Source organism: Bactrocera tryoni, chromosome 4 (assembly GCF_016617805.1).
Source record: "Bactrocera tryoni isolate S06 chromosome 4, CSIRO_BtryS06_freeze2, whole genome shotgun sequence".
In the NCBI taxonomy this organism is placed as follows: domain Eukaryota; kingdom Metazoa; phylum Arthropoda; class Insecta; order Diptera; family Tephritidae; genus Bactrocera; species Bactrocera tryoni.
In genome coordinates, this window is record NC_052502.1 from 65,819,589 (window position 1) to 65,847,522 (window position 27,934).

Genomic DNA, 27,934 nt, shown 5'->3' on the forward strand with positions numbered 1-27,934 from the left:
TAATAAATTTAAGTATAGAAAAAAGAAATAAAACATAATAACAATTATTTTTAATTTCTAAAAGAAATTGTATGCACTTTACTTTCTTTATTTTGCAACTTTTTGCTCAAAATAAATTTTTCATTTAATAATGCCGGAATTAATTTACAATTCTCAGATAGTATGCAGGCTTAAGCCCCGAGTTTACGCTTTCACACAGCTTTTAATAGTCTTACAGTATTTTTTTAAGTACATTATTTTAAGAACTGAATGCTTTCAGAAAGTAAAAAATTAAAATTTCTACACTGAATTTAATTAAAAATAAAATAATTGTTAATGTTTAACATATACTAAATCTTAGTTTAAATATGAGTGCCGTTCACACTTTGTTTTTGCATACATAAGCACTTAATAACAGCAAATTATTCTTAACTACTATTAATTATCAATATTTGTTATTAAATACATTCCAATTACAGAACATATATTAATGCTAAATGATTTTTTTATATTATTTTTAAGGCAGAAATGAATGGATTTAACTGTTACGCAGGTCAAGTAAAGCAGACACTTAAAATATTATGAATATACAAGTAGAGCTTTTGGGCTTATTTGTGTTTCATAAAATGTTTAGAAATTAGCTTAAAAATATTTTAAAAATAATAAAAAATACTATTTTTAAGGAAATAATGTTTTGTGGAATTTTTGTTGCTTTTTGCACTTGGAATCGATTTTTACTATTTTGCATGTAATTTACTGTATAATACGTATGCTTTTAAGCTTCTGTTGTTTAACATATAAATGTCTATTTGTTGTAATTATAATATTTAGCGGAAACATATATGTATAAGCTGTATTTTTTTCTGTTTTTATAAAATGAAGCATATTTTTAATTTCATAATATTGTTTACAACTGTTCTGTAGTTTTTGTTTGTCATATTTGTTCGTATCCATTCAAATAGTTATTATTTTGTTCGCCACCAGTGTTACAGCGCCACTATGCATTGACATTTAACACGTACACTTGAACAAATTTTGTTGTTCAACATATTTGTCTAGTCGGTTTTTTGTTTTATAAATGTTAATGCTCGATTTCAACGTTTCCAGCTAATTTATCCGTTTTGTGTGATTTCATTTGGTCCTTAGAATACTTCCAGTTTCATTCACACAGCTGAGTTTTTGCCGAGTATTTCGCCGCTGCGCGAATGCACGAATTGTCCATCGAATTCGACGGTGGAGTTTTGCTTCATGCTACCAGTTGGTGTCTGCAAAGGCTGCTTTTCGTCTCTGTTAAATGAAGAGAGTGCATAAGTGAATTTTGTTAGCAAAGTAAGTAAGTTTTATAATAAACTTTTTTTAAATAATGAAATTGCCAGTAAATTGTTAGTGAAGCGTCAAAAAGTGAGTAACAAAATCCAAAATCAAATATTTCCAATAATCAATCAATAACATAAGTAGTTCAATTGCGGCTTTCTAATATGTTATTTATCGATTGTTAATAAGAATATCATAAAACTCTAAAAAAAAAACATATTTTTATAAGGAAACAGGAAACAGTATAAAAAATTTGTAGTGGCAACCGTTTAAAATTTTTTGTTTAAATGCGTATCAAACTATAAATATTATTAGCTCTTTATATATTATAGTAAAAAGTAAAGAAATAAAAGCTTAAGAGAAAAAAATCGGCAACCTCATGCAACTGTAGACGTCCTTTAGCACAACGAAAAATACCTGTCTCCATCGTTTCAGCTGATAAGTGTAGGGGCTTGAACATCGCTCAAAATTGAACAAAATACAAGCTAACCGACCAAGAAAGTCTATGAACGACAAATGTGGAATGTGCATCTATTGAGTCGTTCAATTATTCTAAAGTTGTTTAGTTTACGATTTTACTAATACAAAAACAGGCAACATTGTAATTATAGAAATGACAGTTCATAAATTGAGAAAAAAAGTTGCTTAAAGAGTTAGGGTACGTTACGCTAAATGGTCGATCGTTTAGAGATTTCAATTGGGCAGCTTATAACGCCGGTCTGTACCATACCTACAACTCTTACATAATTTATCATATACATATGTACATTAGAGTGATTCAAAAAAAAAAAATTTTTTTTTTCGTTTTGTACTCGGAAAAATAGGTTGCTAGACACCTCTAAGAAAGCCTCTCCAAACATGAGTTTTTAATTGTAATGGGAAGATAGAAAAATTTATATCTCGCTTCCAACTACTTGAAAAAATATCTTGTTCCTTAGATTTTGTAGGAAATTGAATGCTCTACAAAAAAGGTCCAATATGATTTTTTCGTAAACCCAAACGTTTAAAAGATATTAACAGTTAAAGTTTGGTTATTTTTGGGAAAACTTTTTATTTCTTATGAATTTTATAATTCAATGAAAAAAAATTATTATGAATGATGAAACTTATAGACTTTCTTAGAGGTGTCTAGGAACCTATTTTTCAGAGTAGTAAAAAATGTTTTTTTTTTTATCTACCTTAATATGCATTGATGTTTGACGATGAATATCTCGTAAACGCTTAACTTAATCGAAAAATCATATGAGACCATTTTTATAGAGCAATCAATTTCCTACAAAGCTATGTTTGTTGAGGCGGTTGATGTCAGTTTTGGCGGGAACAGTGGAGAAGAAAGTGCGAGTATGTTACCACCTCACCTATACAATAGAACTTTGACAACTTACGTTCGATACGATTTTTAGGTCTATTGGACAATGTCCAGTAAGTAATTCTTACGATTGTGGCAATATGAACTTTGCTAAGCTGAAACAGTTTAGTAGTTCTCCTACGCTCTACTCTACTCTAGGCCAGAAGGAAGTCTTGGAACGCAAGGTGACAACAGAGATCCAACTCGTTTCTACTCGGTTGTGAGTGGGGTGCGGGTGCCCCCTCTTTCTGGCCCAACGGCTTTGCAGTTGCCAGCCATTCCGTTATTACGATCCATTACCAGGCACTTAAACGAGTCTAAAGTTGAAGTAGCTTGATCATATTTCTAGTGAGAACAGACATTCCTTGACTAACTTTGAACACACAGTTTGCAAGGTCAACGCTAGTACTATGCATCTGCTAACGGAGTGAATACTCATCTCCCTGGGAGAGGCTATACCTCCATGAAAAAATAAATTTTAATAATTTCGACCCGTGTTGGAACGTATATGATGAAATGGCAAACCTTACTGAAGAGAAATGTTATGAGAGCGGGGAAAATATGGTGTCATTTGCTGTCCCTATTGCTCTACTTAGGTAGCGTACCTATTGAAAACCCGTTATATTTGAAAATTGAATTGAACAGCTACGGTTCTAGTTGTTGTATCGGCAGAGAATATTCCGCAAATATTCCCCAAATAAATTGAGAATAATGCGCAAATAACAGTACTTGGCAGAATGTAAATTCGGATTCGTTTGGTTACAAGGAGCCGAATGTTGTTGGAGTGTTCGGCGGGTATATTTATCTTTTTTAGCAAGATTTTTCGTATATAGCTCAGTCTAAACGAAGCCTGAACTGTAGAGTACGCCAGGTCGTATGAGTGATTTAGCAATTACTTACTAATACCAAATGCAATAATTATAAAATATTTAAATAGAAATAAATCTAGTAACTACTTACACATACTTGTGTGTATATGTAAATAATAATTTCTACGTATAAAATACATAGTACATGAGACCCTATGTTCCACCTAGGAACTACGGGAAAATATACATAAAATACATACAAATATATAGAAAACACACATGCGCAACATCAAAGGTTAGTATGCAAAATGATTTTCAATTACGAATATTAAATTTTTTACTTTGGTGATACGTACAATGGCGATGTCATAGGTGATCCACCGAGTTTAACGGGTGGCGGTAATGGTAGCGGTGATGGTGGAGGTTCCTTAACCAACTGCCCACTGTAATTAAGTAGCGGGAAATGCCAACCGTAAAGACTGCTTGGTTAAATGTTTCACGTATTTTTTGGTTGTTTTTATTTTTTTTTTGGTTTTGGTGAATATGTTAGAATGAGGAGCACGAGGATGTATGATAGAGCGAGTGATTGAGGAGCATGGGGATGGATATGTTTGATGGCGAGGAGGAAGGTGGCGGTGAGGAGGTTACACACAAATAGCAAATACAAAAGTTGTTGTTGTACAAATATAAACAGATATGCTTAGATAACATTGTTGGAAAGTGATTATGGAAGATTGCAAGTAGTTCAGTGTTTGATTGCTTACTTGCTGCTTAAGCAACGGTACTCGTAACATTATATGCTAACAGTTAGTTCAATTAAAAGCGCATTGATGTGGGTTACTTACGCACCACAAAACAGTAGTATTACAACATATGCACGTACACATACATACATACAGATAATATAAGTGATGGATAACGGGATTAATTACTATAAATAAACGTATACCATAAATACTTTGTGCGGAAGACACACACTAAACTTCCATGGAATATCGACACCTGCTGCTTTGCTTTGTATGTCGGTTTGGTTGGTGGGATTATCGGTGAGGAGTGCGTGGTCTAGGATAGGTCTAAATAATATTGCACTAAAAATATAAGGCTGCACGTACACATTTACACATGTTTATTGACATTTAAAGGAAATGAAATGTGAAATTAAGGCACAATTTGAGTAGCGTGTGTAAAAATGCAAATGAAATTAATGCGAATTAAACGAAAACCAATGAATTGCGATTGAGCAGAAATGATTTCGGTCTAGCAAACACCCAAGCGTACTCAAGATCCATTTGCGTGCCGCGTGAATTCGCACTGAGCCGGTGTGGGTTTGTTTTCATAAAGAGAAAAAACACAAACAATGAGAAAAAATAACAATTTTGTTTTTGTTTGTGCAAAATTCAAATAATTGCGTGAAAAAGAAGGGTGAAAGAAAAAAAAATTTTAATTAATTTTCGTTTTACTCATTTTTTTTTCATTAATACGAAATTACGTATTTTTAGTGCAATACCATTTTATACATAATGGAATGTTTAATTGTAATTAAATCACAGTTACATTTAAAGCGAAATTTTCTTTAATGCGCCTACCTGCCCAATTTGGTCTCATCGTCGATATCGGATGGCGAACGCTTCGCCCGTCGGCACATGGTAGCCATTACGCCCATGCGCACCGTTACACAGCATAGCAGATCGATGATGAAGAGCAGCAGCAACACGCCGCCCACAGCTATGCCCACAATGGTGGCGGAGGAGAGCACTTGTCGTTCGGCTACTTGTATGACATCGATGCCTGTTTGGGTGAGGAAAAGCGCAATGTAAGTAAAGTTATGGAATATTTGAAAGTTTGGTGGAAATTGAAAATGCAGCACTTATGATTATTTACAATTATATTTTAATAATTTTGACAGAAAATTATGTATGTAAGCATAAAATATCCACTGTTCATGTGTCTTGTTGGATTTTTTCGAGTGTATACCCTTTTATACGTTTATTTAACTTTAATGAGTAACACAAATTTATTTAAAATATTAGCAATATAATAAAGAAATGTTAAAATATTATAAATTAATGTTAAACTATTTTAACACTTTCTCGTAAAATTAAAAATAAAATAAAAATTAAAAAGAAAAATTAAAATAAAAATAAAAAAATTAAAAAATAAATTAAAAATTGTTACATTTAAACTATGGAAAAATAAAAATTGATAAATTTTAATACTTCTATCCTTGAAAAACTCATAAAATTAAAAAGTAAAAAATTAAACAAAATAAAAATGTATATAAAACAAAAAATATTGTAAAAAAAAAGATACATATCTAAAAAAGAAATTAAATTAAAATTCATAACACTTAAATTAATGCCATAAAATTAAAAAATAGAGAAAATATATGTATATATAAAACAAAAAAAAAATATATATATTGAAAAGAAAAAAGAAAAATATACATGCATGTATAAAATAAAAATATATTATATTAAAAATTATGGCACTTAAATTAAAATTGATAATAATATATAAAAAGCAAATCATAAATATGTATGTATATAGTGTAAAGATTTAACAATTTCTGAATTATAATTAAATTTATATAAATTTTTATTTGAATAAGTCTGCAAATTTGAAGCTAAGGCATTAAAGAATTGAAATGTAATTAAAGTAACTGTATAACAAATGAATTATAAAAAATAAAGAACATAAAAAAATTACATTAAAACTTAATTGAAAAAAGTGAAATAATTTGATTTAAACATTAAATGTGTGAATTTTGAAAAACTTGGAAAAATTTTTATAAAACTGCACTTAGCCAAAAATTGAAATTAATTATAATATTTAAAGTGATACAAAGTGAGTGAATATTCGCAGTGTTTAAAAATTAGAAATAGTGTATCAAAAACGCAAAAAAATAAATAAAAATTAATTGAAAATAATATAATAATATTTTATTATAATTTTGCATAAAAATTTCAGAAAGGGTCCATTAAAAAATCAAAATAAAAAGTTAAAAGTACCAAATTTTCACTGCATTATTGTATATTGCATTTTTTTAACCGTCTAAAAGAATACAGAAATAGTACTTTAAAAAACTAAATTAAAAAAATTTATATTTAAAAACATTGCTAATTTTTGTATGAATATTTTCGTTAACGAAGTTTTTTTAATGATTGAAATATTAAAAAGCAAACGTGTTAAACATTCAGAAATAGTATTAAAAAAAAAATATAATAACGAAAGTGTTTATGTATGTACATTACAAAATTGTCTAATGGTTTAAAATATTAAAAAATAAGTGTAAACTAACCGTTTTAAAGAAATCAGAAATAGTATATTAAAAACCTAAAATGAAATTATATTTAAATTAATTGTTGATTTTTGTATGAATATTTTCTTTAATTAAGTTTTTGTATTATAGAAAAAAATTGAAATAAAAAACTATGATTTTTTAATAGATTATATTGCACTTAAATTATCAGACATTTTAACGCTTTAAAATACAACACCCCAAAAAAATTTTTTTTTAGTTTTTGAAAGTGCATATTAACAAAAATCCCTGAATAAAAATAATTTACAGAATAATAATATTTGTATCACTTTCCTGCAGGCATACATAATTTTCTGTCATTCACAATAATTACGGCTACACTTAAAAATAATTTTTTACATATTATATTAGTTATTAATACTTATTATTATTTATTGCTATATTTCTCCGTTAAATAAAAATTGTTATAATTTACATTTTTGTGTGTGTATATGTAATATTTGCTTGTTTGTAAACCAAAATAAACGAAATTAAAAACAAAACTACTAAAATAGTATACGAAAATCTATAAAAACTAAAATAAAAAACAAAAGTGGATAATAATAAAGAAAAAGTAATGCACCAATTGTCAGCATAAAAAGCATTCCTTACAACGGCGGGAAATCAGCTTGCAGGTTGCGTTCAATGTGTGAGTGAAGTCATGCAAACAAATATTTTTACAAAGGAAATCAAACAGATTTTGTTTTAAGCCATAGATATATAAGATAATAATTATCAATGAAAAAATTAAAAATAATTGTAATAATAAAGGAAAAATAAATTTGATATTGTATAGACTTGCTAGATAAAATAATAATTTTACAACTTATATAAAGTGAGGCCAACTGTAAAACTGAAATGGAATTGTTTGAATGGGTGGCATTAATGTACATTTCAATAATAAATAAATTTAAGCATACAAAGCGTTTTATTTTTGTACAATACTGTATAAAATAAATTATATATAGGCTGTAGAAAAGATTTGTTTAAAAAATCTTTATTTAAAAGACGGACACATTGGTATTTTGAGAACAATAATCGATAAATATGTGCGCGAAAAGTGTAGTATTTTGCAAAAAGGTGTTTTGAGGCTTTGATAAATAATAAAATAAAAGTTAAGACTGTTATCTGCATTGAGGGTCATGGTTGGGGATAGCTAAAATAACTACTACTAAGAAGTCAGCATTAATTTAGTTGAATTTTGTATTAATTAACGTTTAAATGTACAAATGTTTTCGTTTTTAATATGCATCTAGTTATAACATAAATTTATTGTTTACATTAAAAACCCTTTTTTATTTAATTTTTTATTTTCTTTTTAAATACAGCTGTATGTAAATCACTAATTATACCTTTGATATTTGTTACCTTTGAAACACGTTAGTTCTTGCACTGTTTCTTTGCTGGATTAAGCAGGTGTTTACAGTGCGTATAGACAACGCGCAATGTAAAGAAACACGTTAAACGTATATTACATGATTTGTGGCGAGTTTCCGTGATAAGTTATGCTGATGTGATTTAATAGTTATCAGTAGAAAAGTAAGTTTTACATGTGTCAATTTATTATTTATTGTAAAAATATAAAAGCACATGCCAGTAATGTTACAGCAGATGACAAGATACGACTTCTCGTCATTAACTGTGGCTGCATGATTTGTTCATACTTCCACAATAATATTACGTTTTTGTGCAGTTGTGAGAGCTTGATAAAATTCAAGCGATTTCAAATATATATACATATTTATATGTACGAGATCTTATTATTTTCCTTGCTGCCAGCATTTTCTTGATTCATGCACCACATTAACGCTGAACTCCACATCAATTGCACTTTGTCGACTAACAAGCACAAATGTCTTGCCTGCGATGCAATATTACAGGCGTTTCAAAGAGCTCTTTAATTAAATCAATTATCCTTAATTAAATCAATTGGAAAATTTTTGACTGACTTAGCGTGCCTATTATTTCGCTTTAAGCTCCTTTTTAAATGATTTCAATTTATGCAAGAGTTATTATTAATTTAACTATATTATATTTCATTCGCTAATATCTATACATTATGCAAATTTTACAATTATTTTATATTTTTAGTGTTTTATTCATTATAACTACACATGATTTAGCCAAACGCTTAATTTATAGACGAGTTCATATGTATGTATATCAATTTACCTTGCTAGTTAAACACATTTAATATTTATAATATCTAACTGGTACTAAAATTATTTACTTACACATAAAGTTTAGATATTGATGTTTACTTATTTACAGACTGCATAAATGTGTTTAATGATTTATGCTTTAAAATTAATTAAATCATTATTAGCACGAATATTTTGATAAACTTTCGCGAATTAATTTTCTTCTAAAAACTGCAACATGTAATTTAAAAAAATATGTGTAGAAATATTTCATAAGATCTACTAAAATCGATCGAGTAACGTGTCACGCAGATCATTTGTTTAACGGCAAACAAGTTATGTTGTTATGTACGCCAATTTACCACCCAAAGGAATCACTGTTTTATAGAGATAAATATAATCTAAACCTCTTGAAACACTATTTTGGCACACTCTTTTTGATAACTTTAACCAACACTCTAAGCCAAGCATACAAATTAAGCCAAATACTTCATTTAGCTAACTGTTCTTCATTAAAAGCAGTTTTACTTGCTTTAACTGCTACACAATTTTAAATATCAGCTTAATATAGTTTATTGTCCTAAGAACGTATACAATATGCACTAGATACATACAAAGGTACGCGAAAAAATATTATCGGAAATTGCATTTATACATATACCAACGACTAATACACGCCTGCAAGTTTAACATAATAATAAATAAATAACTAATAGTACTATTTTTACATCACTGTGTAGGCTATATGTATATAGTATATTTATATTTAAATTTCGTTTTATTAAAATTTTAAATATTTTCGCATAAATATGCGAATATGTTTATGCCCGTTGCTTATATTGTGCATATCCTATTTTTATTTTTATTGTAATTATTTAATTTTAATTATTTTCTTTTTTGCAGTGTGTTATATTTTTCATTCTATTATTTAATTCTATAAATCATTTATTATTTATTTTTGATACTTTACAATAAATAATATCATATATTAGATTCCCTTTGGTAATTGTGTTTCGCTGTGTAAGCACTGCATAATTACACAACCGTTCAACTATCGATATTTTACAATTGTTAACGAAATATTTATCGACATTTCTTACTACCGTTTAATTTCAAATGCTGGTAAACAATGAAACTATCGCTTATTTTAGTCCTATTTTGTGGAATTTTGCTTGGAATATGCATTTACTAAATTAAAAATTCCTTTCCCCTCTTGGTTACGTACAAAATCTTTAGTAAATATTAGTAAGTGTTCAGAAAAAACCATTCAAAAGTTCACTGTAATATGTTTATCAAAATTTTGAGTTGTTCACAAGATTTATTCGTTGCATGGAAAATGTACATTCCGTGGAGAATGTTCGCGTTTGTGCGGTCTGCAGTATGTCGTAGGGATTTCCTAACCTGATTTTATGCGGCTTTGTCTGTAAATTGTTTTGGCTTAAAACTATAAATCTGCGTTTTATTTAGTATGATGTTATTTATACATTTATTATATATTTTATAATATTTGGCAGTGTTAGTCAGAATGGAGAGATAATGTTCTGATAATAAAGAAATATAAATATATAAACGGATAAAAATGAAAATATTAAAAAGTTCTAAGTTAAAATATAATGTTATTTAATAAATAAAAAATATTAATTCAAAAGTAAAATTTTTATGCAACTAAAAAACTATTTAAAAAAGTAGAAATAATCATAATTGAAAAAAATAATAATTAATAAAAAATAAGTATTTCTATTGAGGTTAAAAAATAATATTCCAGTTATTAAATAATAAAATAATAATTGAAAGACTATAATGGTTATGCATCTCAAAAAATATAATAAAAAATAATAAACAAAAATTCGTTTACTCCAATGTTGACCTTTTATTTTAGTTTAGAATTACATATAGTATATATATATATATGTATGTATGTACATAAAAACTATTGCTAGGTTTACTTTAAGTGAATATGGATTTGTTATATTGTATTTTTAAAATTTCCGTCTGCTTTCAGTAAATAAATGCGCGCGTTTTAGAGCCGAAGGCATATAAGTATTAAAATTAATTAATAACAATGTTGTGTTTAAGTAAATAACCAGCGTATAACAAGGTTTTTTTTTTTAAATTTCACGCTATATGAAGAAAAATTTACTAATGTATATGTATATACAAGTGAAGCTTATATTGCTTTATTAAATTGTTGTTAGTTTGTACAATATTTTTTACTATTTATTTCAATAACGCAAAATACTTGCTGAAAGGTAACAGTAGAAGCACACATTGTTAAAATATTTAATTTTTTATGTTTTTATATTCATTGCACAAATACCAATTATAATATAAAAGCTGTCTAATATTTCATTTGGCCTTTACTATTTTTTCGGTTTGTTATTTTTTGTACAGTAAATTGGAATACAGATTGAAGCAACATACACATAAGTCTTATATGGAAGGACATAAGTGGTATATTTAAGTATGTACGCGTTTATCTACTTTTATTTACAAGTTGCTTTATTTCAATTTCTACTACTACATTACTGCATCTACTCCAGTTCTGGCCAGCTAAGCGCTTGCCCAGCTTAGTAAACGGCGGTGCTAATCTAATTCACCGTCACTGTGGTCCGCGGCATGTTGCCAATTTTCAGCAGCTGTTGTTGTTGTGGCCACGCGTACGTTGCAATAGTCGCCAGCGCAATTAGGAGTATGCAATGTTGCCACTTTTGTGCGTGTGTCGCTTTGCCACGGATGCTGGTCGCCGCACCATTATAGGGATTATCTAGAAAAGCACGTGCAAAGGCATTTTCGATTTGTGGTTTGTTTGCGTTTTTTATATTTTTTGTTAAATTGTTTTTTAATTAATTTTTTTTTTTTTTAAATTTGGGTTAGCATTTTAATTAAGGGACAGCAGCATGTTGTTATTGTTTTAATTTTTAATAGGTGTGCGTGAATTTAAGTGGAAGAGAAAAGTAAAGAAAACACAAAGTTTAGACAGAGCGACAAAGGAGCTGTGAAACAGTGTAGCAAAAATAAACGCAACAACTTTGCGACTCTTGTTAACTTTTTAATGCGTTTTAGTGTGAGTAATGCCATTGCTATTGTATTTTCTTAGACTACAATGTTTGTTGTAGTATTGTGACTTGATGAGGTGAGTGGGTTAAATGTTTGTCGCTTTTTTGTGCGTTTAAACCGTTATGTGTATGTAAGAGTATGATATTTAAGCGGTTGAGGTTTGAATGTGTTGGGGTTGGCAAGGAATCCTTTCTTTTGTGTGAGAAGAGAGTGTGCGTAAAGCGGTGTTTTGCGGATATGGCGCCATCAGCACAACTTTGCGCACTTTTGTCATTGTGTTAATGCGTATTTGTGTGGGAAATCTCATTTTTGCGAAATGATACAAACTTGCTAAACGAGCGTATTACAATAACTTGCCACAACTTGCGGGCGCTGAGTTTGTTTGTAGTGTTGTTGAGACCAAATACTTGCAGTGCTTAATGGGGTGAGTGGTAGCAATTGTGGTTAGCTTTAGCTTTAATTTTGTATTTAATTTAATTTTTAATGTCAAATGTTGATAGTTTGAGTTTATGATAGCAGTTTTTGTTAGTCCAATGCGTAAAGTTTTCCAATCGCTTTTAATTGCGGGCGTTGCGGGATGTGGCTGTGGCACTAATTAGTATTTATTGTTTTGGTTTTAAATGACACTTGTGATTTTGCATGTTGTTGTTATTTTTGCGTTATATGACACTTGTGAGTTTGATATTTTGTTAATTTTACAGTGTGGTAGTAAATGTTGTTTGAAATTTGCACATTTTTACCTGTTTCTTTTTATATAACAAAACACATAATCTTAATGGCACACGCTAAACACTTATGAAAAATAACTGTTTAAAAAATGGGTGTTTAGTTATAAACACGGTTACACCCATAAAAACACGCACTAAACATATTGCAATAAGAAGAAAATAGAGTAAGTTTGTTAAATATGCAAATCAGTCGATTTTCAATGATGCGACAGATGAAAATCATATTAATTGTGGGGGAATGTTAACAAAAAAGAAATAATGACTTAATTCAAGAAACTGCTAGAAAAAAATATATAGAATAATAGACAGTTTCATGTTAAATATATATAAAATACTGAGTAAAAAAGCTTAAAAAGAAATAAAACAAAAAAACTTAAACTTCGGCAGCACCGAATAAAAAGTTTTTATGTTAATTTTGACCGGACATTTTGTATGGTAGCTGTACGCTATAGTGGTCCGAACTGAACCATTTTCTCGGAGATTGTACCGTCGCGTTGGACAATGAACCGTGCCAAATATCGTAAAGATACTTCGTCAAATAAATTAGAATTCCATACAAATGGTTGAGTTTGGTCGGTCAGTTTGTATGACAGCTATATGCTATAGTGGTTCGATCTGACATATAGACAGACGGACATGGCTCAATCGACTTAGCTTGTCGTGTGGTTCATTTATATACATATGTATATACTTTATAGGGTCTCTGACGTTTCTTTTTTGGTGTTAAAAATTTCGCGACAAACTTAATATACCCTTTTTAGTGAATAATAATACTCATACATATATTGATTACGTAATAATTAATATAAATTTGAGATTTTGAAAAATATCTATATCTAAATATTTTAATAAAGTTATTTTGAAATAATATTCTTTTCTTTCATAAATATGATATTACAAATTAGAGTCAACTATATTATTTATTAGTTTTACTCTAAGCTATTCATTCAATTTTAAGAATCACAAAGTCCGTAAATTTTATTTAGAAAATCGTCAACGTCGTGGCGGTTTCCACAATATAATAATTTATATAATTCATTAACTTATTAAACAAATTGCTACAGCCCTCCGCGATTTATTTTCATTTTACCAATTACCAACTAATTCGTTCAGGAAAAGTTTTTCATTAACAGTTAACTGTAATTTTTAGTATAATTTAAAATTTGATGAAAATATCAATAAGCTGCTCATTATATCTCTTAATAAATCCGTTATTTCAGGAGAGGTCATTTAAAACATTTTGGCGAGTTGTTTATACCTAGTTTACACTATTCAATTATTGTGACCAACCCATTCCAAGTAACGATTTTTTGAATTGATCTTTGTAATATTATATAATTAATTCCTTTTAATATTATTACCCTAATATATGCATTAGAAAAATAGACTTACTGCAAATGAAAACTTTGTTTTATATTCTCATTCTTAATTGAGACCCTTACTCTGTATTACTGAGGACTTAGTTTGAGAAAAAGATGTTTAAAAATTTTATAAAATAATTTAAATAAATATAACTTATACATGTATATAAATATAAATAAATACAATAAAATATAAATTGAATTAAAATATGACAAAAATTATTTAAGAAAATTTATGAAATATATGTATGTATATACGATTTTAAATAATATTATACTTAAAAAACTTTATGAAGCAAAATGAAAAAAAAATTTGGGAATATATGTGAAATATATTTTGATATACGAAATTTAGCAATTCTAAAATAAAAATATGATTATTAATATTTAGTACCTATAATTTTAGTATACCGAAAAAAAGATAAATAATTATTTATAAAATATATATATATAAAATCCGCATTTTTTATATATAACTGCTTGGGAATATTTATAAAAATATTACGAATTTAATATATTAAATAACCCTCAAACAAATAATTAGTTAAAAACAGTTGGCCACATAATAAATAATACCGTTAAGAATTTTTGTTCCAAATTACATACATAGTACATAAAATGCATAAAGAAAATTAAAAAACAACGACCACAGACAGCTACACAATACAAATATATAAAGTAATAGAGAAAAGTGAGAAAAATGTCAGAAGGTTGTGAGTAGACAACGGTACATAAAATAGCTACAACAAAATAATTATCTGCATACAAACATACACTCAGAGAAATAAAAGTATACACCAAATTACGTTTGAATTCTTACAATACAAAACACACAATGCAAACATACAAAGAAGATTGTTAAACGAACACAACGTATGAACGAAGTACGAGCGATGGAGCGCGTACGAGCGTCAAATATACGATCTAACTTAGAGCACAACAAAAAATACTGTGAGTGGATGCTTTTTAATTTATAAATAAAAATGCTATTGTTTTCTTTTTTTATTTTTAACTTTTTTTTAATTAATTATATATTATAATCGTTTGCTTTATTTAAAAAATGAAATTAAAAATTGTTTACTTATCAATTTAACTAAAAAATATGTATTTATATAATATGTAGTTATATGTTTATAAAAAAAATATTCAGTGAGCGTAAACAAATTAGAAAGAGAGTGTGATAGTATGTGAGCGCAAATATGTAGAGCGGAACTGAAACCTAATAAATATTAAACGATAGTAAGTTAATATATTTAACCAATATTTTTCGGTTTACTTATGTTAAATATATGATTTTTTGCTTCATTTCATATAGATTCACATAACTATTCGCAGATATTTCGAATTTTTTTCATTTTTTACATAAAAATACATAAAAATATGCACACACAAAAATATAAATTACAACAAAAGTTATGCAATATTTACGCGTATACAATAGTGGCTGATAATATATAAGTTTTGATGAAATGTTCCAATTATTTTCAATTTGAGTGGCAAAGCAATTGAATTTGTTGGGCGGTGACTGCTAACTTAAGGGATTTTTTAATGACATGGTGGAAACGTGGCATTATGCCGTTTTTGAGAACACTGGAGCAACAAGTAACATTTTATGGGTTTTGTTGAATTTGAAGTTTTCTTTGTGATTCATGTATGGTATTGTGTTCAAGTCATCACCCAACAAATGCAAACGATATTTTCTTTTTAATTTTTCATTTTACAAACTAATGAATTCTAATACTTTTGAATGCCAGTGTGTTTCGCCATTTCACTAATTCACATATTATTCTTTGCTAGTTCATACTACTTTGAGCGCAACTGAATCACTTTACTTAGTAGCTTTAAAATGTATTATAATATTTAAATTAATTATTGCATATTAAGTAAAAATATTAAACATATCATATGTATGTATGTATTTTTAAGGAGCATTAAAAACTAACTTAAAAATAGTGCACTTTTTTCAAAGCAATTTTTCGTTTTTCTTTCAATTATGTACGTAAAAATGTAATGGAATTCAATTTGAGATTACTAATGTTGATGCGCTTAGGCATTGGTATTGGCAACAACAATACCTAGCAGGTGATAAGATATTTAAAAAAAAAAGTTATAAGATACAATAAAGGTAAAAGAAAATAATATTTTTTGCAGCAATAAAAAAGTAATGAGCGTAAAACATACAAAACTACACAATTTCGACAGACAAACATTGAAAGTTTTACATAAACTTGAGCAGACAGCAAGCAATAACATAAGAAACGGTATATGAAAACGGTACATTGATATTCTTCGACATTTAGTTGAGTTTTGTTAACAAAAAAATGGTTTCAAGTTAAGAGAGCACATCAAATTTCACATGAAATGCTGACAAAATTATACGTGGGTTAAATGTGACAAAAGTGTGTAAGCCCTGCGTAAGGTATTGGGATACACGAAACAAAAATATTGAGAAGAAATAAAAATTAAATAAATACGAGTACATATATTTTGTAATTAAGTAGTAATTGGTATAATATTGTATGTTAGTGTATGAGCAATTTTTTCGAATTCATTTTCGATTTGGAAAATGTGTTGTTTCGCTTTAAATGTTATGTTAATATTTGTAATGTTGTGTGATATTGCCTACTTTCACGAGAACTTTTTGTATAAAAAAATATTTTTTTTGCACTTAAATTTCATGCTTGTTAAAAGTATTTAATATTTTTTTCAGTGTATTTTTGTTGCATAATTTAGTTTTGAATGGAGGTATTTTAATTTACGTATAATGGTTTATAAACTGTTGCTGATTGCTTTAAGTGAAATTTTGCAGTTACAGTTATGGCTTAAAGTCCAATAAATGATTTTGAAATGCTAATTTTGTAAAAAAAAAATTGTTTAATCCTTAATAAGTTACATATGTAGAGTGTTCACCGTGAGTTAGTGAGCGAATATACACGACCGGAAAATTCATAAAACAGTAAGTGTACCGAAAATTCACATTATTGAGCACAACTAAAAAAAATTATATATTTTAATATTTTTTGTAAAATATTTTTTGTTCTTTTTAATCGCAATTCGCTGAATTAAGAAACTTAAGAAGACATAGATGTTTTGCTACAATACAGCTGTTATTGACATTTTGTGATTTTTCCGTCAGCAAACTAACTGTTTTATTCGAATGCTCCCGCTAAATACGCATTTTTAGCTTGAACGGACAATATGAACACCTGTTTTCACTAATGATTCTCTTCAATATTTAATGCCTGATAATAATGAAAATTACTTATTAATTATTTTAATGTATTGGGGACTAAAAATGCTATAAATATTTTCATTGCAAAGTTACTGGATACGGCAGCACTTTATGAGCACTGACTGAAATTGCTTTTGGAAAAAAGTTACAGTTGTTGTTATTGTATATCTAGAATCGCGGTAACTAAAGTAAGGTTAGAAACTGCTAATTAAACACTTCAAAACTAAATCATGCATTGTTAGATACGAAAATCTTAAATCACAAAATACACTGAAAAAAAAACAATCCAAACACAATTGAAGCAACTTTTTTTTTAATGATTTTGTAGAAAGTACCATTATTTTAATTTATTTTGTTCTAAAATTTATATCTATTTATATATACTTATATATATATGTATATATTCGCAAGACACTACGCTTCAATGTAATCAAATTTTAATTGTCGAATATAAGCAAATTATTTGCAATTATTTTCAATTCCTTTACAAAAGCAAATCTACAAAGTTTTTTAGACGCAAGTTTACGGTGTGTCTTCAGCTTTCATGCTACTCTAAAAAAATATATGTTTTCGTCCGTATTACTTCCTTTCAATTGTGTTTACTATTACCATTGCAATTACTTTGGAAAAACTTTTATGTAAAATTTGAAATTTTAACGTTAAATTCGTTTACGGTTTCTACGAAATTTTAGTGTGAGTTTTTTCGTATGTTTTTTTCTTTGCGACATTAAGCTAACATCGTTGCTACAATGCTAATTAATGTTATGCATGTTGTTGTTGCTAGAGCAATGACAGTTGTTGTTGCTGTTGTGATGGCAGTTGTTGCAGTTCTCGTTCCGGCTGTTCTCGTTGTGGTCATGAATTTAATGTAGTGTTTATGTGGCGAATCGGCCGCCGAATTATAACCGGCCGAATACAATAATGTCCCCAGATTATTATTAGCAGAATCGGACTCACCTCGTGTCGTCTTCATAACAATCGATGCTGGTGATGAGAAACCGATCACATTGTGCGCACGCAATTCGATGCGATAGTAGGTGTTGCCACTTAGACGCGACATCTCGTACGATGTGGTTTCGACGACGTCCTGCGAGACGCATTGGTTTTCCAGTTCATGCCAAGTGCCGGCCATTTTTACGCCCTGCATTAGAGAAGAGAGAGAGCGAGAGCGAGAGAGTTAAGGAAATTTAATATCAAGAGCACATCTAATATTTTATTGTAGTGTAACTTACTGGGCAGTATTTGATTTGATAGAAATCGATGGGTTCACCATTGTCAGCTGGCACGCTCCATCTCAGCTCAAAGTGGTCGGAGTACGGCGACACTACAACGGGTTCTTCCTTGTCATTTTGCACCGGCGAATGCAGTGGCTTGGGTTCCTCGGGCGCTGAACGTCTGGGTGTCGACTGCTGTTGGTTTACGCCCCACATGCCCAAACCGACTTGATTGCGTGCCGCAAAGCGAAATTGATAAGCTGTCTGTGGCTTCAGTCCTTCCACGATGTAGGGCGAATCTGGTGACCAGGTACGATTCAGTGCCGTCGACCAATCTGGGTTAATAGCCTCTTTGTATTGTACGCTATAGGCGGTGATGGGTAAACCTAGTTCCGTTGGTGGTCCGCGTATATCAAAGGTAATTGTTGTTGCGGTGAGTTGACGTGGAATCGCGGCGGCAACTAGGTCGGGCACACGCGCCTCTTTCAATTGCATATCATGCTCGGCGCTACCATGTACATTAGTGGCAATGCATTTGTAGACGGAATAGTATTGGCGTGCTACAGGATGCACAATCAAATCGCTACGTGGACCGGTACCGACAATGACAAGATTCTTATCGAAAGCCTCCTTAAGTGGGCGTCCATTCCAGCGCCATTCGATTGTTGCATTTGGTATGCCTTGCGCTAGACAACTGAGATTGGCTTTACGTTCTTCCCAGCTGAAGACCGGTGGCAGATCTTTCATGTGCGAAAAGTCTGGTGCAAATTCAACAGTTATGTGTCCGGTTTTGTAAGCGGTGTCGCCCTTATTGCGCGCAATACATTGGTAAAGTCCATCGTCGTTACGTGTGGTACTTGTAATGCGTAGCGTTCCCGTGCTTTCGCCGCGCTCCTCGTCAAAATGTTGCTCCAAAGAGATGCGTTCATCATCGGCTTGCAAACCTGGTGCGTATTCTTCCTCAGTTCCCCAGCGTCTGAAGGTGACAGCGGGTGCGGGACGTCCCTTCGAACGGCAAGTGATAGCAATTTCCTTCTTACTCACGCCAGTTACATTGTAGAACTCGTAAATCTGTGGACGCACCAGTACATTCAATTTGGTTTTCTTATCTACCACGCCGGCATCGTTCTTGGCTATGCAAGTGTAGGTGCCATAATCATCTTGTGAAACTGAATTAATGGTGAGTAGGCCAGTTTGTGGGTTCACTTGGAAGCGATCGGCGGTGGCGACATTCTGTTGAGCGGCGTCCTTTATCCAAGAAATCTCTGGTACTGGTTTGCCTGTGGCGGTACAATTCGCGGCAAAAGGTTTACCTTCAACGGCCTCGAGTGTGGTTGGTAAGTGCGTAATAACTGGACGTATGTAGACTTCAACGCGTATGGTGCGTTCAAGCAGTTCACCAGTTTCAATTACAGCCGCACGGCAAGTGTAAATACCATCATCGGATTCTTGCACATTGCGTATGAGCAAACCGTGCGCTTCTACTACGTATTTATCACCGGTACGAATCTGTAAAGAATGTATTAAATTAGCTGGAATGGACTTGAGTAGATAATCTAGAAGCAGGTTACGATTAAATTTCCGCTAGCCCTAATATTGGAAGTGTTGAAATATAGTAACATGTACAAATTACAATTTTTAGAAGTCCATGTTTAATAACTTTTCAAGACGGATATGTAGAAGACAAAGGCATGAAGAGATCTCTAAAGTCCAAATAATAAAATTAGTTTATTTAGGATATAATACACTCGTATCTACCATAATATATGAGATTTAAAGCATAAAGCTCTTATATGGAAACGATAAGGTAATAAGGTTTCCATGCATTTTTGAGAGACTGCAACTATTGATAAGTTCTATCCGTACGATCCAAGGCAATGGTGCGATCTTTAAAGGAATTGTTCTGATCGCACCAGCGTAGTATACATGAATGTGGCTGTCATGCAAACTGAACGTTCGGAATCAAGTTAGGTTAGGTTAGATGGCTGATCTAGATAGATTGCACTTTGACTGCTATATATAGTTCTTTGTGAAGCAATAGAAAAAAATAACTCCTCTGTTCGAACTTATAATTTTACATAGGCGTTTAATTTCCATTTCCGCCAGTTCGGTGGGATGTCTGACGATATGCGCCCCCAAATGTTTAAGCCTTGATCTCCCAAATGCGGGACAGTCAAGAAGGAAGTGTTGAGTTGTTTCCACCTCGTCTTCTTCCATACAGTCTTTGCAGATATCTTATGGTAAGATTCCCAGCATTACAGCATGGACGCCAATAGTGCAATGGCCTGTTAAAAGCCACACAACAAGGGAGGGGCTAGCCTTACTGAGGGCAAGAGATCACTAGACATCTAGCGATCGATCTCGTGCCAAAGGCGAAAACGCATGTACAGGTGGTGGCTAAGCGCTGACCAAGCTAGTAGAATACAAAAGCTTACGGGAACACCGACCCGCTTACATTCTACTGTTACCGCTTCTAGGGTGCTTTTCCTAACTAGCTCATCAGTACAGTTTCCTGCGATTCCGCTATGGCCTGGCACCTATACCAGTCTTATCATAAAGATATTTCTTTCTGTTGATAGCTAGGTTAGGCACTTCTTGACCAACCCTGAACACATTGTTAATGAGTTCAAGGCTAATATCGCCGTCCTGCTATAGCTTCGGATCGAAGGAAGTTAAGGTTTTTTTTTTTTTAAATTCTTTAAACTCTTAATTTAGTATAAATTTTTAAGGGGGTATTCTTGTCTAGGATTTTGAAAAAATCGATTTTTTTTTTATGGATATCTTGAAAGTTTAGACTTTCAAAAATATGACCTTGGAAGGATTTTTTAAAATTCGACTTATTTTCGGAGATATAGCCGATTTTGTGACGTGGCGTCCGTGTTCACTAGAATTGTCTCCAAAACTTTAAACGCGTTTTTCTCAAAGCTGACTTTTTCGGAACGATACCCACGATTTCTCAGGTTCTACTGGACCGATTTAATTGAAATTTTTAAAGAGTCTTCTTTATATGCTTGTCTATGGTTGGAACTAGCTCCATCCCCAAATTTTTATTTTTATTATTTTTAAAAAATTCGAAATAGTCAGCGAAAGTGATCCAAAAAAACATTTTTTTCAGGCAATCGCCATTTTGTGAAAAAAAATTTTCCCACTTTTCCGTAGTTCCGGCCATTGCGACATTATTCTAGATTAATAATTTTTTTTTTTTTGGTTTCAGATAACTAGGAGGGTTGAAATCATGGGTATGGTCACGTGGAAATTTTTAGAGACCCCCCACTTCGTCAGCTCATAATTTTTGAAATTTTTTACTTTTTTTAGTTTTTAATTTTTTTCTGTACTCTTCTAAAATTAACAAATAACTGATAAAAAAATGGATAGTCAAAATATTCATTGCCTTTTTTTTACGACACTTTAAAAATTACCTGAAATTCATGCTTCTAGACCAGAATACCCTTCTAACCGAACTTAACTAAACCATAAGTATCCATTATTATAACATAAACGCAGATTATGCTAGTTAATTTCACTCTTCATATGCAAATTTTCCGCATATTTCCTATGGGAGCCAAAGTATATGCATATATATTTACAGTGTAAACATGAAATTACATAAAAACACTTAACAATTTCGTTAAGTTTCGTAAAAGTCTTATAAAAGTGCTCAGTGACAAGCTAAATTTCAATTTATGCAAACGACAATTTCATCTACATGTATGTACTACGTGTCTATATGTCAACTATGCGAAGTATTATATAAGGTTGTGCCGCAAGTGCTGAGTAAAAAAGTTGCAAAGTCTCAACATTATTATTAAGAGCAAGAAATTTAAGTTTACTCAAGTTCTTGCAACACGCGCTAACATACTGACGATGGAGTGCAAAGTGTGTTTATATGTATATGTGTGTATGGTGACGAAAACAACAATTTATTTTAAAAATTGTGCCCTTTGGGTTAACATTTCGTAAGGAAGATGCTGCTTACGACTACTCTTGCAGTCACTACACACTCATACACACACACTAAGTTGTGCCGTTATTTGATCGTTGTTGTAGCATGTCATGGCATAGCAGAGCGTTTCTGTTGTCGTCGAAATTCCTAAGTAAATCATGAAGTTTTAATAACATCCTTATGCACTACTTACCGGATCACCGTTGCGCAGCCAGTCTATGGTTGGATTGGGATCGGCCTTCACTTCACACTTGACAGTGTAGTCCTCACCGAGTATGGGGTATTGATTCTCCGGAGCATTTGTCCATGTTATGGCGACTAGAAGTAAAAGACGGAAAAAAAGCGAATGAAAAGTGATGCCATGAGAAAATTCCAAAATTCGGAAAGAAGCTGCAGCAGCAGCTAAGTATAAAAGCGCATAAGGAAGAAACACACACACACACTGACAAAATGTAAAAGCGTAAACTTGGCAAAAAATAGCGTGTGCAAAATGCATTGCACACGCACAAACAGCGCTGACAATGAGTGGCCGGATTAGTAGTATGTAGTGTGGCAGTTGTAAGTGCGCAGTCGGCGTAGCTGCTGGCGCTGGACAAGCTGACGATGTCGCGCTCGTGGGCGTTGCTTAAAAAGTCAAAGTCAAGCAAGCGCTTGAGATTCGGCTTGTTAGCTGTTAACACAAGCTGTAGTTGCCAACATTTATTGTTGTTGCTTTTGGCATGTTTGTAAAGAGTGCAAGATTTGAAAAACATACATAGTAAAGGAACAGGAGAAAACTATAAAAAGAAGTAAAAAAAATGTATGAATAACTCAAATAAAAAAAAATTAAAAGGAATAAGAATTAAAATGAAAATAAAATAAATCGTAGAATTTTAATCTCCATTTGCAATACGATTACTCGCTGTATTTTTATACCCTAAATAGAGCATGTTAAGTTCGCCACGAAGTTTGGAACACCCACAAAGAAAGATCGGAGACCCTATAAAATATATACATAAACTAGAGGATCCGCCCACGCTTTACTGTGGCTGATACATAGGTAGTACTACTAATACCATCTATATGATTTCTATTAGTTAGATTATAAGTATTAGTTAAGGAATAATCGCATTTTTGGTGAACCAACAAAAATGAATCAAAAAGCTTTTCGTGCGTTAAGAAAGGTTATGGCATCAGTCTTGCAATGCTTCGAAAAGATTTCTGTATATCTCAAATTTTAATAGACCTTTTTATCAAAACTTCAGTTATGCCGCTTTTTCGTTTTTTATTTTATGCCAGATCTTTTGCAATTTTAAATTGCCTGTCAAGATACCCTCTCCAATAGTTAGCAGGTATGAAAAAAATGTTATAGCTACCCATAGATGTATTGAATCACCCAATTTATTACTTAAGAACGAACAACTCTGTCCACGTTTTGAAAACTTGTCTACAGATGTCGCCTTTTACTTTGGCATCGTTTTATTTATTGCACTTTTACGCCAATTTAAGGTTTGAATATTGGATACTGCCATGGTAGCGCAATCTATCGGTCAAACATTCCAAAATTAGTAATTAATTACAAATGAAAAATTAATTTAAAAAAACATTTTCTAGTGAACCAAATTGTGAATCTAAACTATTCTCGAATCTCCTTGAACACACACACAAAATTTCATCAAAATCGGTTCAGCCGTTTAGGAGCAGTTCAATTACAAACACACGGTCAGAAGATTCATATATATAAAGATGATCAGCATGACGAGTTAAGTCAATTTAGTCAAGTCTGTCTGTTCGTCCGCCCGTTTGTTACACATTCTTTTTTGCGCAAGAAGCTGTGCTGTTGGAACCGCCGATATCGGATCAGAGCCTATACTTAGCTGTCCCACAAACTGACCGATCAAAATCAAGTTTTTTAAGCAACCTTTTATGTTTGTGAAGTGTATTGAAGCTTCGGTGCAAACGCAGTTAACGATTTTTCTTGTTTTTATTTATCGATTCGCTCTTATTTTTGGCTGTGCATTGCAAAAGCACTTACAATACATGTAATTTCTATGTCGTTCGTGCAATTTGTGCAATCTTTACACAAAACTACACTTTGCTTTTTGCACATTGCGCTGTCGTGCCACATAGCGACTTATTTGATGACTGTTCCTTTAGTTGGCCTGTCCGGCCAGCCGTCGGGAGCAATTGGAAAGCACATTGCAAAGCCACTTGCCACTTGCCGGTCACCGGTGGCTGCCTGCTGGCGACCGGTCGTTGCACCAACACGCTTCTTGGTTGTGTTAACAAGCTAAAATGTTGAGATAATTTTCCACATCTCGTCTGCGTTTTTGTTGGTTTTGTATTTTTCACTCAGCTATTTGTTCGTTGGCTTCCTTTGTGTTCTGAGCAGTTGTCATTGCAAAGTGCAAATAACAAAATGCGTTATCAAAATGGCTGTTTGATGGTTTTTTTTTTGTTGTTGCTATTATTATTGCTATTGCTCGTGCCACTTTCGGTGTCGCTGGTGGCAGCTATTCTGTAGAAGTCAGTCGTTTTAAGGTGGCGACACGCCATGCAGAATATAAAAACTTGTGTTTATACAAACATACATGCACATATGTGTGCGATTATTGTTTCATACATATAATCTTCTACAAGCTGGCACTTTCCTGTCTGTTACAAGCATTTTCCTTGTAGTTTGTTTGTGTTTGTATAACATATACTTTCCTGCAATTTGTCTATCTTATCACGGCATATTACCTACACTTCTGCTCATTCACTCATACGTGCATACACAAGCATATGTATGTAAATATCTGTGTCTGCGTTTAAATTGCTTTGTGTAGGCAGTTAGATAAGTATTTGGTTGGTATTGTGCAGATACTTAAGGCCATTCTAAGGCGGTAATTTGATTGAGTTATTCCCTTACAAATAATTAGATGTGTGCGGCAGGCTCAACAGCTTGTAAAGGCAGGATTACAATATTAAGTTTACATATATTTAAAGATTTAACATAATGGCAGGTAATTTGCATTAAGTTGCAATGAAAGGGTTACTAAACATGAAAAGAGCTTTTAAAGCCTTCCTTCCAAGAAGGAAGAGAAGAAAAAAGAAAAGTAATCAGAGGAATTCGACGATGACATAAAGGAAGAGGCCGACTACCGTTATGTCTAAACGTTTTAAGATTTTAATTAAAACTTTTAATATATCCTTTTCGTTTAGTTTCTATAAGTTTTCTAGATTTGCGTTAAGTTTTCTAGAGTTTCTACAAGTTTTCTAGATGTTCGTTAAGTTTACGTGGTAAGTGAACGTACGAATTATATTTATTTTTACCAGTTTTCCAGATTTGCCTAAGTTTTTAAATTCACATTAAAGTTTGCTCAATTTTCAAAAGCTCGATTAGATTTTGCTCGATTAGATTTCAAAAGTTTCGATAAGTTTTCAAAAGCTTAGATACATATTTTTTGGTTTCGTTGATGTTTATAAAAAGTTTTATGATTTAAAAATTTAAACAAAATTTAATTAATATTTCGTTAAGTTTCCTAGAGTTTCCTTAAGTTTTAGAATTTTTTTTAATTCATTCGTTTCTTGTTTTTTCTAGGAAAGATAATACTTTTCTTAATAAGCTTTAAAGTTTGTTTTTCAAAACTTTCGATTAGATTTCAAAAGTTTCGATAAGTTTTCAAAAGCTTAGATACATATTTTTTAGGTTTCGTTGATGTTTATAAAAAGTTTTATGATTTAAAAATTTAAACAAAATTCAATTAATATTTCGTTAAGTTTCCTAGAGTTTCCTTAAGTTTTAGAATTTTTTTAAATTCATTCGTTTTGTTATTTTTTCTAGGAAACTTTTCTTAATAAGCTTTAAAGCTTTGTTTAATTTTCGAAACTTTCGATTAGATTTCAAAAGCTAAGATAAAAAGTTTTTAGGTTTCATTGGGTTTATAAAATGTTTTATTATTTAAATTTTTACTAAAACTTCATAATTATTTTTTTAATTTTTTATTAAGTTTTCTAGCTTTTCGTTAAGTTTTGTAATTTCCTCCAGAAAAGGTAATACGTTTCTGACTAAAATTTCTATTCCATAATACTTAAGACCACTAATAAACATAAGTACAGGTTTCACGTAATAAAGTCTTATCAAGTTTTTTAAAGTTTTGCTAGGTTATTAAGTTTCGATAAGTTTTCAAAAGCTTCTATAGAGCAAAAAAACCTTTCGTTGAGTTTTATGAAGTTTTTATACTCTCGCAACAATGTTGCTAAGGAGAGTATTATAGTTTTGTTCACATAACGGTTGTTTGTAAGTCCTAAAACTAAAAGAGTCAGATATAGGGCTATATATACCAAAGTGATCAGGGTGACAAGTAGAGTTGAAATACGGATGTCTGTCTGTCCGTCCGTCCGTGCAAGCTGTAACTTGAGTAAAAATTGAGATATCATGATGAAACTTGGTACACGTATGTATTCCTTGGCTCCATAAGAAGGTTAAGTTCGAAGATGGGCAAAATCGGCCCACTGCCACGCCCACAAAATGGCGAAAACCGAAAACATATAAAGTGTCATAACTAAGCCATAAATAAAGATATTAAAGTGAAATTTGGCACAAAGGATCGCATTAGGGAGGGGCATATGTGGACGCAATTTTTTTGGAAAAGTGGGCGTGGCCCCGCCCCTACTAAGTTTTTTGTACATATCTCGGAAACTACTATAGCTATGTCAACCAAACTCTACAGAGTCGTTTTCTTCAGGCATTTCCATATACAGTTCAAAAATGGAAGAAATCGGATAATAACCACGCCCACCTCCCATACAAAGGTTATGTTGAAAATCACTAAAAGTGAGGTTAACCGACTAACAAAAAACGTCAGAAACACTAAATTTTACGGAAGAAATTGCAGAAGGAAGCGGCGCCCAGGCTTTTTTTAAAATTGAAAATGGGCGTGGCCTCGTCCACGTATGGACCAAAAACCATATCTCAGGAACTACTAGACCAATTTCAATGAAATTCGGTATATAATATTTTCTTAACACCCTGATGACATGTACGAAATATGGGTGAAGTCGGTTTACAACCACGCCTTCTTCCAATATAGCGCTATTTTGAATTCCATTTGATGCCTTTTCTGTATAATACGAGTATATACATTAGCAACCAATGATGATAGCGGAATAAAACTTTACAAAAATACGGTATTTCAAAAATATTTAAATGACGTATAATGAAATCTCGATTATCACTTTATCATGCGAGAGTATAAAATGTTTGGTGACACCCGAACTTAGCCCTTCCTTACTTGTTCTATAATCTTTTTAAATCATTCGTTCAGCTATCTGGAGTTCGGTTAAGTTTTCGATAATGTGTTTTTAAATTTCCTTGAGTCTTTTTAATTGTTATAAACTTATGCTAAAATTTTTAAATGTTTCGTTAAGTTTTCAAGAGTTTCGTTAAGTTTTAAAAAGCTTGAAAATTTTGTAAATTAACTTTTTTCTCTTCCAGCGGAGCTAAAAAAGCCGGATTTTCTAAAATTATTTATAAATAGTATTTTACA

The 27,934-nt window shown here is 31.3% G+C and overlaps 1 protein-coding gene across 7 annotated transcripts in view; it reads right to left on the reverse strand.

Moving 5' to 3' along the window:
- Nucleotides 1-1,041: 1,041 nt before the first annotated feature.
- Nucleotides 1,042-27,934, reverse strand: part of LOC120776153 (fasciclin-2) — a 269,295-nt gene continuing 242,402 nt past the window's right edge. For 2 of the 7 annotated variants that reach the window (XM_040106703.1, XM_040106701.1), the window contains 5 exons: nt 22,618-22,742; nt 18,500-19,990; nt 18,225-18,408; nt 5,037-5,238; nt 1,143-1,266 (listed from right to left, as the gene is read on the reverse strand). In XM_040106703.1, coding sequence (XP_039962637.1) covers nt 1,143-1,266; nt 5,037-5,238; nt 18,225-18,408; nt 18,500-19,990; nt 22,618-22,742 — 2,126 coding nt within the window. Of the gene's footprint in view, nt 1,267-3,806; nt 4,762-5,036; nt 5,239-11,052; nt 11,654-18,224; nt 18,409-18,499; nt 19,991-22,617; nt 22,743-27,934 lie in introns of those variants that run through there. The other 5 variants (XM_040106704.1, XM_040106702.1, XM_040106699.1 and 2 more) reach the window with 4 other exon arrangements.